The sequence below is a fragment of the Pelophylax lessonae genome, assembly GCF_965119305.1.
Source record: "Pelophylax lessonae genome assembly, chromosome: 8".
Lineage (NCBI taxonomy): Eukaryota > Metazoa > Chordata > Amphibia > Anura > Ranidae > Pelophylax > Pelophylax lessonae.
This window is the reverse complement of record NC_138775.1, coordinates 181,008,045-181,025,030: the sequence shown is the minus strand read 5'-3', so window position 1 is coordinate 181,025,030 and position 16,986 is coordinate 181,008,045. Positions and strand designations below refer to the sequence as shown.

The following is a 16,986-nucleotide window of genomic DNA, read 5'->3' as shown; positions in this document are numbered from 1 at the left end:
TGGATCCACCACTGGTGGTACCGTCCATTTCTTAATGAGGGATTCCTCAAACGGATAGCGTCTAGCAATGCGCTTGGAAACAGTAAAGGTACGTTTTGAATAATCCCATTTCTCTTTAATTTTATTACCAAAACATTTGGGTAAGGGAAAAACCTTCGCCGTCTTGGTAGGTTTACTAGTACCAAAGGGAATTTCCATCTCGGTTGCCTCTGCCGGTGAAACCTCAAGTCTTAAGGTTTCCCGGACCGACACAACTAGTGCGTCCACCAATGCTTCTTCTTGTGCTATGGCGGAGGCAGGAACGTCCTCCTCACTGTCTGAGGGAACTTTACCTGAGACAGCCCCTGCAGAGGGACCTGCAGCTGCCATGACCATCTCAGAATCTGAATCATCAGATGAAATAGGGGTAGGCGGGGGTCGCTTTCTTGACCCCCGTCCCTGACAGGCCATCTCCACCCGAGACACCAAAGACTCCAAAACTGCTGTGAATGCATCAATACTCTGTGAACTGGAGGGTCCTGCGGCCACCTCGAGGGGATCAGGTGGGGGTACCTGTGTGGCAGGGTCCATGATTATTCCAGACACTTGCCGGAAAAAAATAATTTGCCAAAAAAAAATAAAACTTTTTTTTTTTTCTTTAGACCCCCAGCGCCACAGCGCCCCTCAGTGTTACCTGCTTAGGGACCCCTACAGAGAGAGAGAGAGACCCCAAGGCTCACCACTTGATGCTCAGAAGTTTCAATACAACCTGTTCCAGCACTGTCTATTACAGACAGGAAGTCTTTGGCTGGCTTTCCCGGGTAAAAGGAGGCGGCTCCGCCCCTTTGCACGCCTTCCGGCGCCTCCCCCTAGCTCCTCAAGGTGTTTGGTCACCTCAAACATGGCCGCCTTTGCTTGAAGATCTCCAGGAAACTGGAGAAAAAAGCTGTCTAAAAAAAAAAATCTTTCTAAGAAAAAAATCCTGCCAGGACCGAAGATCCTAGCAAGGCATCTAGGTCCTTACTCCTAACCAGACAGAAAAAAAACTGATTTGCTGTAGCAGAGAGAGAGAGGATATACCCTCTGGGACTGCCCCTAAGGTGTGGCCAGAATGTTTTCTTTCCTGTCTAGTCCTACTCCTGTAGAGGGCAGTATAACCCGAGTTGTTATTAATCAACGAGGACTACGTCTGTCAATGAGCAACAGAGAAATATAGTTTTCTTAGCACAGGCACAGTGTCTGTTTATGAATGTGTTTGAACTAAATACAAATTTTAGAAGAGAATTATCCCTGGAGGGTACTCCATCAATAAGAAATGTATTAGAAAGTATTATTAAATGTAAAGAGATGGGATTCTTCACTCATCTTATTGTATATGATAAAGGATATTGCATCTTCCTGGTTAACCTGTGGTATCTAATAATAAATGTGTTAATCCTATTAATGTATTTGAGCTTGAGAAGGTTTTTTGTTTGCTAAGACCAGGCTTGCCAATGCTGTTTTCTCTATGTAGCTGCTGCAGAAATATTTAATTGTCGTCACCTCAATACCATATACAAAGTACATACTGTATTATCTCAATTGCTTTTATTATGCTAAACCATTGTGCATTATAAATAACTGCTATTTTTTAAAAATACAGTTTCACCTTTTTTCATCCTTTGTTGCATATTAGCACTGTTGATCACCAGCATGCTCTTTGTGTCTAGCTCCTGTGATGGCCACACATTTCTCAGGGCAGCTTACTGATGGTGATAACAGTAGACAATGCCAATGCAGTCAAAAGGACTAAATATATGTATGACCCCTGCGCTACACAATATGAAAATATATAAAAAAAAAGCTAAAAACTAAAAAAACACAATAATTATTCGGAAAAAAAGAGCTGCTAAACACCAATATGTGTAATCACTTCACATAAATAGAATTAATCAATTAGTATAGTGCAGCGTTCCCTTTAAAAAATATGACAAACTTATGACTAAACCAAGTTTTATATACATAAAGTCCCATTCATCAAAAAACAGTCCTTCAAGGGCAAAAAAAACATCCAACAAATTTATTTTTTTTTCTTTTTATATAAAGGATGAAAACACAGTGACTGTCTTTAAAAGTTTTCCACCATGCCTTCTATAATCTTTGCTTGTGAAACATTACCATCGTTCCACAATAGATGTACTCTCACCTTTTGAGAGGGACCCCACAATAAATGAGAGGTCAAACAACGCTTTTAGATATAGATAAATCACCCTTTGGATGGTTTACAGACTCTTAAGCAATCCATCAAACAAGTGTTACAATTGTCCCCCCTTCTTATACATGATATGACAATGTAGGCCATTACATAGGTAAAGAGAAAACTCCATAGTGTAAAACCATAACATTTTTTTTACAAAGTAAGGCTCCATGTACACGGGACGTTGTTAAAAGTCCCTTTGAATGCTGGAATTTTTAGGACGTTTGAAACGTCCGTTCAGTCGCGTTTGTACCCGCGTTTAGCAGGCGTTTAGCAGCGTTTGCGTTTAGAAGCGTTCCTAGAGGTCAAAAAAATTATTCCCCTTTAAAATGGAAAAACGCGAACGCTAAACGCGGGTCATCGCGTTCAGACGCGTTCGTGCATTTGAAACGCCGGGAAACACACGTTCGAACGCAAATAATTGCGTTCTAAAAACAGTCCCTGAACGCAACTGCCTGCAAATGACTGTAAACGACCTGGTGTACATGGACAGATAAGATAAAATGTAGATGGGTTCAGGGGCTTCTGAAAAAAACGCCCAACTGCTCCTAAACGGCCATTTCCAGCGTCCCGTGTACATGGAGCCTTAAACATGCACTTAATATATGCTAGGCGATTTTGTACATTTTTTCTTGTTTTGAAGGACTGTTTTTTTGATAAATGGGACTTTATTTAAATATTGAAAAATTATACTGATTCACTTGCTGTATATGTTTTCAAAACGCATGACATTGTATGTATTTTTTATATAAGGTTTGGTTTAGTCATAAGTTTGTCATATATTGCCTAAAGGGAGCGCTGCACCATACTCATTGCTTCAATGCCAATGCAATGTGTGTCAAAACAGCTGCTTGTAGTCTTCATTTGGGAAATCATCTGACAGCAGTAGCATATCCTCAAGGGGTGCAATGTGTGTGGGGAACATGGGCGTCAAGGGGGGGTGAGGCTCACCATGTTCTCACATACTTCACACATTGAGGATCCCCTTTGTCGTCATTGGCTGTTAGGACTGTGGACATCCTAGTACCTGATGAACCACTTCCCTAGCATGCATAGCAAGACAAAACTTTCTCTGTGCAGAGCTGCTCCACCTCTCAGCTTCACCCTCTGACTCCTGTATCATGGCTTCCAGGTTAGGGGATTCTGATCTGGGGGGGGGGGGGACTCTAATCCAAAGAGGGTTTCTAATCTAATGGGGTGCACTTATCTAAAGGGAGATTCTTATGTAAGGAAAGTTTCTGATCTACAGGTGGAATGCTGATCTAAGGGAGATTCTGATCTGATGGAAGATTCTGATCTAAATGGGAACTCTAGATTTAAGGGGGACTTTCATCTAAGTAGACTGTAATCTAAAGCGGACTCTTGATCTAGGAGGGACTCTGGTCTAAATAATGATTCTGATCTAAAGAGGGAATCTGATCTTGGAGGGATTTCTGATCTAAAGGGAGGACTCTCATCTAAAGGAAGACTCTGGTCTACAAAGTGATTCTGAAATCAGGGGGGACTCCTGATATAAAGGGGATTCTAATTAAGGAGGGGACCTCATGATCTAAGTGGGGACTCTGATGCAAGAGGGTACTGATATAAGGGGGTCTCCGATATAAAAGTGGTCTCTGATGTAAAAGGAAACTTTAACATAAGACAGAACTCCTGGTCCTAACCAGCATTCTGTGCAGCCCATGCTTAGCTTCATTACGCTCCGTTTCCACTACCGCGGCTACGAAGTCGTGCTACTTCTAGCGCGACTTCGTAGTGAAAGTTGTTTGCGGCTTTCAGTGAGACTTGTCCCTCATTATAGAGGGAAGTCGCACTGAAGTCGGCCCAAAAGTAGTGCACGAACTACTTTTGAAGTCTCCGCAACTCAAGTCGCGGCAGTGAAAACGGGCCAGATTGAAACAAATATAAATAAAAGTGTAGTAGCGCCAAAACACTATAAATGTAAAACATCCACATAGAGTCCCAAAAGTCCATAAAAAGTGGAGGAGATAGTGTAGACCAGTTCCCAAACTCCAACTGTGCAGAAATAGGAAGCCGACACCCAGACGTGGAATAACACCAACTGCTTACCAGATAATGTATAATTATGAGCGATGGATAGGACACAAAAACGGCATCAATCAAAGGATCTGTCTCGTCGTATGGTCACATCGGCTCCGATCAAATAAGCAGCCACAATGTTAAGGTAACGATATGGGTAAGGGTCAAACCACCAGGAGGGGTATATGGTCACATCAACTCTGGTTTACCTCAATGAAAGAAGGCAGGACGATAGTGCAGACCGTATGGATAGTTTATTCATACATATGATAAAAACATACTCACATTGAAGTGGATAATAAAGACATATTAAGATAAACCGCGGTGTAGGGTGGCGTGCTGCTCGTAAGTCGGGTCGCCTGACGTGTGTCGTCAAAACAATGACATCATCAGATGTGGCTGCTTATTTGATCGGAGCCGATGTGACCATACGACGAGACAGATCCTTTGATTGATGCCGTTTTTGTGTCCTATCCATCGCTCATAATTATACATTATCTGGTAAGCAGTTGGTGTTATTCCACGTCTGGGTGTCGGCTTCCTATTTCTGCACAGTTGGAGTTTGGGAACTGGTCTACACTATCTCCTCCACTTTTTATGGACTTTTGGGACTCTATGTGGATGTTTTACATTTATAGTGTTTTGGCGCTACTACACTTTTATTTATGCCTATTTAGTCTGTAATCTGCTATTTAGTTGGCTGCCTACACTTATTGCTTTATTTGGACTTCATTGTTCTTGATCTAGCTGTCTGAGCGCAGATTCTTCTACATTTTTTACAGATTGAAACAAATGGCTTTTGACTTGCTGTGCGACTTGACATGTATCAAGTCGCACAGCAAGTCGCACTAGTGGAAACCAAGCCTTACTGAATGTTGTTTGTTGGTAAAGGGACGTGTTAAATAATAGACAAGTGTGGGTGTCTGCAGTGTGGCAGGTTCCACACTGGGGCCTAACTTACATTCTTGCATGCATTCAAAAGTGCCCCTGTGTGCCAGGATGACAGCACAGGGGAACAAATATCTGTCATGTCACCTTAAAAAAAGGAAGTGCCTGAGCAAGGACCTTAATGGCAGCATCATTTTATTTATGTATATATTTATACACACACTGGTGTGTGTATGTATATGTATATATATATATATATATATATATATAATTTGAACTCTTCAAGCACACAGAAGAAGAATCTGTCTAAATCCATGTTCCATCAAGCTTTGCAATACTTTATTAAATAAGGCAGTTAATCAGCCAAGCAAATTATAGCAGAATAGCTTACAATTTTCAGCTAATGATCTGCTTTGTTTTTAACCGAACTTATTAGCAAAATATTTATGACAATATGAGAAGAATTCTAACTTTATGGGCTGTTAATATTTCCAGGATATGAGCCTGATGTCTAGCAGAAAAGAAATATCACAGAAAGTGCCAGAAAATACAGATAACGGGGGACTTGCAGTAATTCCTGAGGTAACACCCAATAATTTAAAGGTTGTCATTAAATATATTAAAATGAAAGCTATGCTAAAAAACATAAAATGTATATCAGTTTACAGTCAAAATTAATAAAGTAAAAAAAAAATCTCACATGTAGCTGCAGTAACTTGTAAAGTTTTTTATTTGGTTGTGCAAAAATCTATGCATGTCTTTCCTGGTCATTTATTGTAACTATGTAATTTCTTGTAAGAGACCATGTCTGTAAAGGCTGTTCAGCCTCTAGTGTTGGAAATCCGGCTTCTAATACACTCACTATCCAGCAGATCACATGATTCTAACAAGATGAGTTATTTCTGTGTTGCCACGCTCTCTTTTATACAATTAGTACTTTGGCTACCTGTCACACCAGGCCAGTGTCATGGGTAAACGTACCTAGCAACACATTTGATGTTGAAGACAGTAATCATACTTATGAACAATGAAACATGTATTTGTGAATTTAAAACGTTAGTAAACTCAGCCAGCATCTATTGAGAAGCATAAGGGCAGTAGGTTAAGTGATAACAATGAAAATCGCTATATTACTTTTTTTGTAAAACATCACTTATAAGTATTTTTCACCTTATTTTCATTTCTGAATTTCTCTGCCGAAGCCTACCCCATATTGGGACTCCTTCCACATCTAGCATCTGCCTCCTCTCTATGAGGATGGCTTTAATCTCGCGCATGTGCAGTATGAATTAGGCAAGCCTCCCTGTACAATGCAGCTGGCAAGTGATTCTCTCTCCCTCCTCCGGTTCGTCCGGATCAGAGCCGATATTTACACCCTCTTGTGACTTAGCAAGTCACATGGGGTGGGATGTACTCTCGCGCCATTGCAGTGCAGGCCATGGGAACGACATTCTACGGAGCAGACTGACGGCACAGAGAGCATGCCATGAATCACGGCTATAATGCGCATGTATCAATGATGTCATGAGATTGAAGATCACTCATCATGGCATAGGTTAGACTGATTGTAGAGACAGCATCTGGTACATTGTTCATTTTGAGGGATGAAAGTAGAAATCTTGAGTTTACAATTACTGTAAACTTTCTGCAACTTGACTATGGGATAACCATGATGATTCATTAGTAGCCAGTGACTTTAGATTATTTAACCACTTCAGCCCCGGAAGGTTTTACCCCCTTCCTGACCAGGCCCTATTTTGCGATTCGGCACTGCGTTACTTTAACGGACAATTGCGTGGTCATGCGACGCTGTACACAAACTAAATTTACGTCCTTTTTTTCCCCACAAATAGAGCTTTCTTTTGGTGGTATTTTGATCATCTGTGCGATTTTTTTTTTTTTTTTGCGCTATAGACAAAAAAAAAAAGCAACAATTGTGAAAAAACCTCTATTTTTCACATTCTGCTATAGGACATTCCCAAAAAAACATTTTTAAAAATCAAATTTTTTTTTAGGCCAATTTGTTTTCTGCTACATATTTTTGGTAAAAAAAAATCGCAATAAGTGTATTTTGATTGGTTTGCGCAAAAGTTATCGCGTCTACTAACTACGGGAAAGATTTATGTAATTTTTATTTATTAATTTTTTTTTACTAGTTATGGCGGCGATCTGCGATTTTTATTTTTTTTGCGGGACTGCGACATTGCGGCGGACAGATCGGACCCCTAACTGACATTTTTGGGGGTACCGGTGACTTTACTACAGTAATCAGTGCTAAAAATATGCACTGTTACTGTAATAATGCCGTTAGCAAGGAAGGGGTTAACCCTGTGGGTGAACAAAGAGGTTAATGTATGCCTATATGCTTACTAACTGTGTGTGTGTGGGGTGGGGGTTCTGTGACAGGCACAGACAGATTGCAGTTTCAGCTTAGCTGAAACTGCTGATCTGTCCCTGCCTGTCTCACAGAAGATCCGTCTGCTTTGTTTACATAAGCAGGCAGGTCTTCTCTCCGTTTACCGGACGATCGGGGGAGGAAGTCGGCAATCGCCGCCTCTCCTCCCGAGGCCCGCCTCCCACTGTGTCTGTGCCGCCGGAATCACATGCACTCCAGTCAAGTAGTACTACATGACTGGACGCAGGGGAGCCACACTGCCGCAGTAATATTACTGTGGGCAGTCCGCAAGTGGTTAACTAACATAACTACAAAGCTGTTGGTTTGCTAGTCAGGGATACATTTTAGTTGCTAGTCAGGGATACATTTTAGTGGTCATGCACATGTTAAGGCTTTGTCAGATATCTATGTTAATATTGTAGGATAGGATACCTGCTAAAGAACCCAGTCTTCAGAATGGCGTAACGTCAGAAAATGATGTGGTAAAGATAATTGGTTATGATGGAAATATTCACAAGAAGAGCTTGAGAGAAGATGAAATCCCTGTTGCTCATGAGGTTAGACCATCTATCAAATATGTAGTTTTATGCCACTTTCTTACTTTCATGCCACTTTCTTACTTTCAGTAGTCTATTAACACATGTTTATCTTCAATAGAGTGCTTTACAAGCTAGCAGGCCAACCACCCCAAGATCTATGCAAGCTTTTCAGTCCTTGACATCTCTGGAACAACTGGAGAAGAGACTTTTGTGAGTACATAAAATTTAAGTCTTCAGATTTATTTTATAACAAGTTTAGAGTATGCTCTAGATCAGTAGGGCGATAGAAAAGGACATACATTGCTAAACTTCAGGCAGGGTGAAGAAATTAAAACAATTTAAATTGTCCTAAACTGTTTTTTTTTTTTTTTTTGTTATAAAGCGCTGCAAAAAGCAATACTATTTAGTGAAATCTTTTAAAGCTGAACATCAGGCAAATAACTAATTAGGTACATAGTTGAAATGTTCAAATGGGACTGGTACTGCAATAATTGTTTTTAATGCCTGGAATACAGCTTTAAAAGTTTCTCAATGCTTGTTGCGCTTGTAGTCAGGTGTCGGGCTACAGGAATATGGAGGAGACATTGCCTTTTACACTTCTCCCTCTACTGAGATACTGATGTTATGCTGCACCATTCTCTAGCCAGCAGGGGCAAAGCCAATCGAGCCCATAGACTTCTATGCAGAATGCTGAGAATTCTGGGAGTTGTAGTTTGGGACAACAGCCATGAAATGGGACTGATAGGCTATTTGGACTACAGATCTTAATGGACACTGTGCAGTAACAGGAGTGGAGAGAGAATATTTGTGAAACTGCCCAGGGGGATGTTCTTCCTCTTCGAGCTGGGTGTAGAGGGAGCTCAGAGCACCTTGTTCCAAGTAGTCACCTGCCAGTGGAACAGCGAGCCAGAGGACATCCGGGGGCAGTGCAGCACTGCTCGTATCACAGATCCTGTCGCAGAGAGCCAGAGCATCCTATCACCTTCTGCTTCCCACTGCTGATCATTGGAGGTTTACAGGGAGAGACTGAGGGGGTCCGCAGCAGCATCCTGGGAACTGGTTAGAGTGCTGTCTGCTCATTACTGACGCTTCTAGCAGAGACTGAGCAACTGAGAGCAGGACGCAAAGAGTATCCAATTAATACCGCACTTATTCCAAACCTAGACAGCACTTATACCAACCCTCTACCACATTATACGGAACCTTTAATGCATCTGAACCACATTTACCTTGCACCTGTGCCAAGACTATACTGTACTTGTACTGTACCTATAATGCATGCAGGGTAACTGGGACTGTTGGTAAGTGCAAAGATGCTCTTAAAGAGCCCCAACAGTACCTGGCAGAAGAACATCTCAAAGGACTGCCCCTACCATAATAATTGTTCCCCTGCCCCTTCCACTACCATGTCTCTTTTCTTTTGGATAATGCGTACCCAGTCGGTCAAGAACCAGCATTGCCACCATAATGCGCTCTGGCAGTATAGTCCCAGCACTCGGTAGATTAAACTTTACTACTGCTAACTGCTGCACTTGAGGTGGCCTTGCTAATGTTTATTCTGACCTGGACGCCAAATGCCATCTTATGCCTAGTCATGTTAATCACATTGTATGCTAAATTGTGTTATTAACATTGCCAATCCATTTTATACTTGCATAGTTACCCACCATATTGTGTGACAATAGATTATGCTTTATGTATTATAGATTATGTTTTTCTTTGTCTTGGTACCTGTTTTCTTTGATAAAGCACTGCTATTGGATACTGGGGTATTACATTCATTGATTTCCTGTGATATTGTATGTTTGTACACTCGACCTGGTGTGTCAGAGGGTCTGAGGTTCTTGAGAAGGTCAAGACAAAGAACAGAGGAGCCAGTCTATCCAGCAGCTCCTACAATGGTAGCACTACACACTGAACAAATAACAATTTCTCCTTGCACTGGTTAATAAAACAAGCCCAATAATTGTTTTGCTCTACAAAATGCTTAACCTCTTGGCACACGCAAATATGCAGCCTCTCAGCGTGTGGGCCTTAGCGCCGAGCGGCTGCATACTTACATGCATTAGTGCAAACAGTGCATGTAAGCGCGTTTGGGAACTTTCCGATCCTGTGACCGCCAATTACATGGGTCACATGACCATAAGCTCTGCTTCGCCATACCAAACCCCTTAATGAGCCGGCTCCAAAGAGTTAAAATATTTATTACATGCACTCTTTGTCCCCTAACAGACATGCAGAGATGAGGGCTCAGAAAGCTGAAGAAAGATCTGAGAATCTGGATGAGCAATTAAAAGCAGCACTGCAGAGGATACAAGAGCTGGAAATCAAATTCCAAGAAGATGAAATCAAAGTAGAGGGTATGACAAATAATTCTACATATCCCACGTACAAAATGATGTATCACCACTAAGTACATTTACAAACATTACTCTTGAAATTAACCGCTATGCTACTCTTTCAACTACTTGTTTTTTTTAATTTAAAGTTTACCTATGGCCAAAACTTTTGTTTTTAGTTTAGGGTAGAGAAGGGTTAAAGCTGAAGTCTAGTACTGGCTTCCCTCCAAACCCCATCCCCTTTCCCCATTAGACTGAAGTGGAGTATTGCATTGAAGTCTTGATTTTTACATCTTGTGGGCTATTGTTTATAAAACAAACTATATACTTCAACTTTAAAACTACATTCCCTGTAGTTTTTGCTGTCTCTGTCCCTTTGGAAAGATTTCCCCACACTCTTTGTACATTACATACCTAGTACATTGCATACGACTTACTGCAATTGCCATAAATACATGCTCAGCAGTGTTTTACATACTTCTGACTACTGCTCTCTATACACAATATAATATGATATTATGTATTGACATGCTCCTGACAAAGTGTTTATTTTCTCAACAATAGAAGTCATATCTACATCTATATAAAAAATAATTGGTTTTATATAGTACGGTATGAATTGGTACCATCAAAGTCCTTTCATTTTTCTCTGTTAGGGTTTCATATATCCGTATAAAATGTGTAAATGCTGCTCACTTAGCCCGATGCGTGTAAATGTATGTGACAGCCTCAGCAGATGCTGGTCCACTGGCCATGCCCCCTGATGCGTTCAGCGGCATGCTACTCCTTTTATACTGGCATTTCTGGATGAGTGAACTTGATGCCTGCACCCTTTTTCCTGAGTTCCAGTGGAAAAACACATTACATCTCTGGCTTGGATTGGCAGTACAAGGTTCTAAAGGGTTACATATATACTTATCTTCTCAGCAGTTATTGGTTGTTAGGTAGACTCTGACTATTTTAATGACTTTCAAGGTGGGTTCGGACAAATTGTTATGTTTAGAGTACAGGGAATGCATATGTAATAGGGTGGGGAAAAAGGGGGCACAGTTTGACATCTTCATGCTGGGAGTTAGATGACCTTGTTCTGCACTGTTGGACATGGAAGGCATAATTCACAGTGTGAGTTTTGGAGCTTCTACCATAGGCGTTTCTCAGTGGAACGAAGCCTCTTTCCTGCTGCTGCGTCTGGTACTCAGTACTTTCAAGGCTGGGTTTCCGCCTGGTATATCTTGTTTCAGAGACCACTGATCTTTCACTCTTTGATTTAGGCCTTTGTACAGTCTCCATTGTAGCTCCCCCTGTTCATATCTTGTGACTCTGTGGGATTTGAATCTGGTAGCCTTGTCCTCCTTTAAGAAACAGCTTCTTTTTCTGCATAGGGCAAGGTGGTGTTGAGGCCCAGGACTTTATTCTTGCCTGTTTTTGCCTTTCATCTCAACCAGAACATTGTTTTCCATTTCATCTCAACCAGAACATTGTTTTCCATTTCATCTCAACCAGCACGCGTTTTCAATTACCTCTGTCTGGCTCCAGTTCACCAAAAGGAAATTTCCCTCCATTGTGTGGTTGTGGTTCAGGCTGTCAAAGTTCATCTCCTAGCCACTTCAGAATGACTGACTCCTTTGTATTCCAGAAGGGCCCTAAAAGGGTACACTAGTTTCTATCCCACCATCTCTAGGTGGCCCAAGCAAACCATTATCCAAACTGATGATCTTAAAATGACTGTAGTCTCCTTTTTTTTTTTTTTAATAACAAACATGTTATACTTACCTGCTCTATGCAGTTGGTTTTGCACCAGGGACCAGAAGAGGATCCTCTTCTTCTCTTGGTCCCTCCTTCCTGCTCCTGGCTCCTCCCTCCTATCAAGTGCCCCCACAGAAAGCAGCTTGCTATGGGGGCACCTGAGCTGCAGCTCCGTGTGTCCCTTCAGACATGGAGCTGCTGTTCGGCCTCACCCCCCCTCTCTCTTCCAATTAACTCACTGACTTTGATTGGCGCCACAGCTTTATCTAAGCCAATCAGGAGGGAGAGTCCCAGACGGCTGAGGGACTCAGACATCGCTGGACAGAGAGGGGGCACAGGTAAGTAATAGAGGGGCTGCTACACACAGAAGGCTTTTTATCTTAATGCATAGAATGCAATACGATAAAAAACCTCCTGCCTTTACAACTCATTTAAGGTTCAGGTTTCACCCTTTCCTCTTAAGGCACACTCTACTAGATCTGTAAGGGTCTCCTGCTCTTTTTAGCATCACACAACTTATCCCAGTTTGCAAGGCTTACAATCTTGTCTTCAGTTTTTGCTTCCAAAAGTTTCAACAGCCAGATATTCAGACCTAAGCTGATGCAGATACAGCAAACAGTTTTTTCCTTTTGAGATAAAGTTTTTTTTTTACAATAAATAAAAGCTGATCATTTTAACCACCCCAGACAGTGTTAAATGGTTTGTCTTAGCCATGTAAAATTATACATTCTGTTGGAGAGCTTAATCTTTGGAAAAACAACAGACTTCATGGCTGGATCACCAGATGAAAATAGAAGAAAGCCTAAAAAAGAATGCAGCCATCAGATTTAAGAATTGGTAAGCTGCAATATAATAAATGTTTTGTTTGGGTTTAGTACTGCTTTAAACTCAGTTTTTAACATGCTGGGGTACTTGTGATCTTTATTACCTCCAATGGAAGTTGAACCTCTTTCCTATGTGCAAAATTCAAAGTGTTACTGAACCCACAACATTAAAATCAATCCCTGTATATGCAGTAAAGCATGCTTGTTATACTCACTGTTGAATCTAAGGGGTAATACTGCGCATTGTGTAAAAAGGCTGTTTGGTCCTGTCTTCGCTGATCCCCTTCTTCCACAGTCCTTAATCAATCTCCTGATAGTACAGAGCCTTGGGGGCAATCTGCACATGCTCAGTTTGAGGTGTCTTGATAGTTTTTTTTTTTTTTTTTTTTGGGGGAGGGTGCATGTAATTAGCACAGGGCCAAACAGCACTGCCCTGACAAAGGGTTAGGGGAGTCGTGCAGCCTTAAAGGACAATACAATATAAAAACACTGCAAAATGTGCTAACGTATAACCATGTACTCACTAATTTCAATCAGTGAAATCTCTTAGTGATAAAATACACAAAACAAACTTTGTCAAATAAGTAAAAAAATATTGTGCATTTTTCAATAGAATATAAACAAATCAATGTCCTTGTTGCATTTCAATGTAAGTGATGACAAAATACACTGCTTCCAGTGATAAACAATATTTCTCAGTGCTCCACTTGTGTAAAGAAATGATGTGCCTCTTACCAGAATCTCATGATCTCTAAATTATAGGAGATCATAATCAGCTCTGGATAACAAATGTATGCAGCTCATTAATCTCAAGCGCAGACAACTCTCAGATGGATGGATCGCATGGCTTTTGATGTGCAGCTCAGCCTTCACATCCAGCTTTCCTCTCACTCAGACCATGTTAGGTATGTGGACAAGTGAAAAGATAGACTGATTATGTGGACAAAGTGAAAAGATAGAAGACTCATAGTGCAGTTTGTAAGCTTAAAATGTATTAAGAAAAAAAAAAAAAAAAAAAAAAAACAACAACTATTGTTTATAATCTATTGAAAAATGGACACAATTTCTTTCTATTGAAAAATGGATACTATTTCTTTACATATTTGATAAAGTTTCTGTTTTGTGTGATTTAGCACTAAGTGATTTTTCACTGATTGAAATTAGTTGAGCACATGGTTTTATGTTAGCGCATTTTTCACAGTTTTTATATTATTTGTTTTCAGTATTCAGAAATTGATTAGAGTGCAGCAATCTTTTAATACATTTTTTTGGATTCAGCACGAGGTATACCCGGATATATTATATGTGTATATATATATATATATATATATACAGCCTTTTAGGACAGTCAGAGGAGAATGAAAACTCCTTCCACAAGCTTTAACCAGTGCTCAGCTGGACACTGATAGAAGTCACAAGACTGCTCTAACTACTGATGAGAAAAGTGGATTTTTGCCTTACTGTAAAATCCTTTTCTCTGATGTACATTGACGAAAGCTTCAGAATCTTCTAGACCTTGGGTTATGTTGTCCCTACAGGGGTAGGACACTAGACAGGAAAAAACTTTATCACACCTATGGGGTAGTCCCAGGGGATATACTCCCACTTCCTGCAATAGGCCTTGATGCAAGCAGTGTCAGAAGAAATATAAGCCAACTCAATAGAGGGGGTGGGTGATGTGTCAGTCAATAAACATCAGAAAAAAGGATTTTGCAATAAGACAAAAATCAAATTTTTGCATTCGTTCACTGACAGATGCAGCTCGAGAATCTTCTTGACCACTGGGACGTCCCAAAGCAGTGTCAAACATTAGGGGTGGGAAAAAACACAGCAGAAAAAAAGAAATTCCCATAGGCTAAACCTAGCCAAACCGGTAACATGGATATAAACCAGGAACAACTGGAGCTCACCTGAAACATACACCCTCAAGGAGGACTAGTCTTCTCAACAGCAGCCTACAAAACCTTGCGGCCAAAAGCAGCATCCACCAGCACATCTACTTTGTAAAATTTTGTGAAAGTGTGCACAGACGACCAAGGTAGCCGCCTTGCAAACCTGCATCATTGACGCCTGATAGCCAGGTAGCTGCCTTGCAAACCTGCATCATTGACGCCTGATGGTGGAAGGCCCAAGAGGCACTAAGTGCCCGTGTAGAATGCGCCTTAACAGGGAAAAAGGAGGAACCTGACCCTTAATAGAGTAGACCTGCACCACCATCTGTCTGATTCATCTGGAAATGGTCGCAGCAGATGTGGCCAACCGCCTTGCGAGGTCCATTCGTAAGGACAAATAGGGAGTCTGATTTCATAAACGACTCGGTTGCCGCCAGGTACACCTGGTCGCCCGAACCACATCCAGATAATGAGAGGCAATCTCCTTAGGCCACAGGAAAGGCAACACAATGTCTTCATTCAGATGGAAACTAGAGACAACCTTAGGAAGGAATGACTGACAAGGGTGAAGCACCACTTTATCTCTGAAAACTACCAAATAAGGTGAACGACAAGACAAAGCTGTCAGCTCCGACACCCTACATGCAGAAGTAATAGCCACTAAGAAAGCTACCTTCTCGGACAGTGTATGCAGTGGAATCTCAAGAATATTTTTGAAAGGTGGTTTCTGAAAACCGATAGAACCAAGGTGAGATCCCATATTGGTAACTGAGACTGCACTGGGGGCGCCAAGTGGCCAAACCCTTTAACAGAAGTGCATAACAGAGTGTGTAGGCAAGGGACGTTGAAAGAAAATTGCCAAGGCCGAAACCTGGCCCTGGATGGTACCCAAGGCCAGTCGCTGTTCCACACCTCTTTGAAGAAATGCCAAAATTCAAGCCCCCAAAAAGGAACAGTGGTAAATCCCCAGAGACTCACACCAAAAATGTACGATTTCCAGACGCAATGGTAAATCTTCCTAGAGGTAGATTTTTCAGCTTTTAACAGCCTGGGAATCACTGAGTCAGACAACCCCCAATCCTTCAGCACCAGTCTTTCAACAGCCAAGCCATTAAAGCCAATGACTGTAAAGCAGGATGGATGATCGGCCCTTGAGCCAATGGGTCTTCTCTGAGAGGGAGTCTCCAAGGGACATCGGCGACAAGATTTGTGTACCAAGACTGGTGAGACCAGTCTGGGGCCACTAGGATAAGCAGAATCCCTTCTGCCTCGATCCTCTGCAGAAGTTTTAGAAGGGGAAAGGTATATATTAGACGATACTGGCCCCAAGGGGCCACCAGTGTGTCTGTGGCATCTGCCAGAGGATCCCGAGACCTTGCCACAAATCTCTGCACCTTCCTGTTGAGATGAGAGGCCAACAGGTCCACCTCGGGAGTTCCCCACTTGAGACACAACTGATGAAACCCCTCTGGATGAAGTGACCACTCTCCCTGGTTCAAGGCCTGGAGACTGAGGTAATCCAACTGCCAATTTTCCACCCCTGGAATATACACAGCCAAGAGGGCTGGAACGAAACGTTCCGCCCACCTTTTGAAAGCTGGTTACTTCCCGAGCCGCTAGGACACTCTTTGTGCCCCTTGGTGATTGACATTATTCTATTAAATCCTCACTGGGCACCCCTGAAGGCGATCCGTCTAATGGGCCAGACAAAGTCCGCCCCTTCCGCCAGTATATTGATCAGAAGTCTGGACTCCTCCAGAATCCAAACCCCCTGAGCACAACCCATGCCCAAGATGCCTCCCCATCCGGACAGGCTGGCATCCATGGGGACTACCGTCCAGTACAAGGGAAAGAAGGATTTTCCCTGATGAAGCAAAGCCACCAAATCAGATTGTCCAAAGACTGGATTCTTGTCCCACTTGGCAAGAATCTCTCTCTAAGGCAGTTCCATTTGCACAGTTCCACACGTGACCTTTGCAAAGGTAGACACCATCAGGCCCAGAACTCGCATACAAGTCCTGAGAGATGACCGACTGTTGGACAACAGGAGCTAGCGCTACATGATTCTGGCTAAAATGAGAATCACAATTTTTTTGCTTAGAATAAAGATC

At 41.8% G+C, this 16,986-nt stretch overlaps 1 protein-coding gene across 1 annotated transcript in view; it reads left to right on the top strand.

Moving 5' to 3' along the window:
* The window catches only part of AXDND1 (axonemal dynein light chain domain containing 1), a gene marked incomplete at its 3' end in the record, with an annotated part of 135,843 nt that extends 121,623 nt beyond the window's left edge, over positions 1-14,220 (top strand). The window contains exons 21-25 of the mRNA XM_082266343.1: positions 5,636-5,722; positions 7,958-8,092; positions 8,193-8,284; positions 10,307-10,434; positions 14,207-14,220. Of these exons, the coding sequence (XP_082122469.1) occupies positions 5,636-5,722; positions 7,958-8,092; positions 8,193-8,284; positions 10,307-10,434; positions 14,207-14,220 (456 nt within the window). The remainder of the gene's footprint in view (positions 1-5,635; positions 5,723-7,957; positions 8,093-8,192; positions 8,285-10,306; positions 10,435-14,206) is intronic.
* Between the last annotated feature and the right edge of the window lie 2,766 nt (positions 14,221-16,986).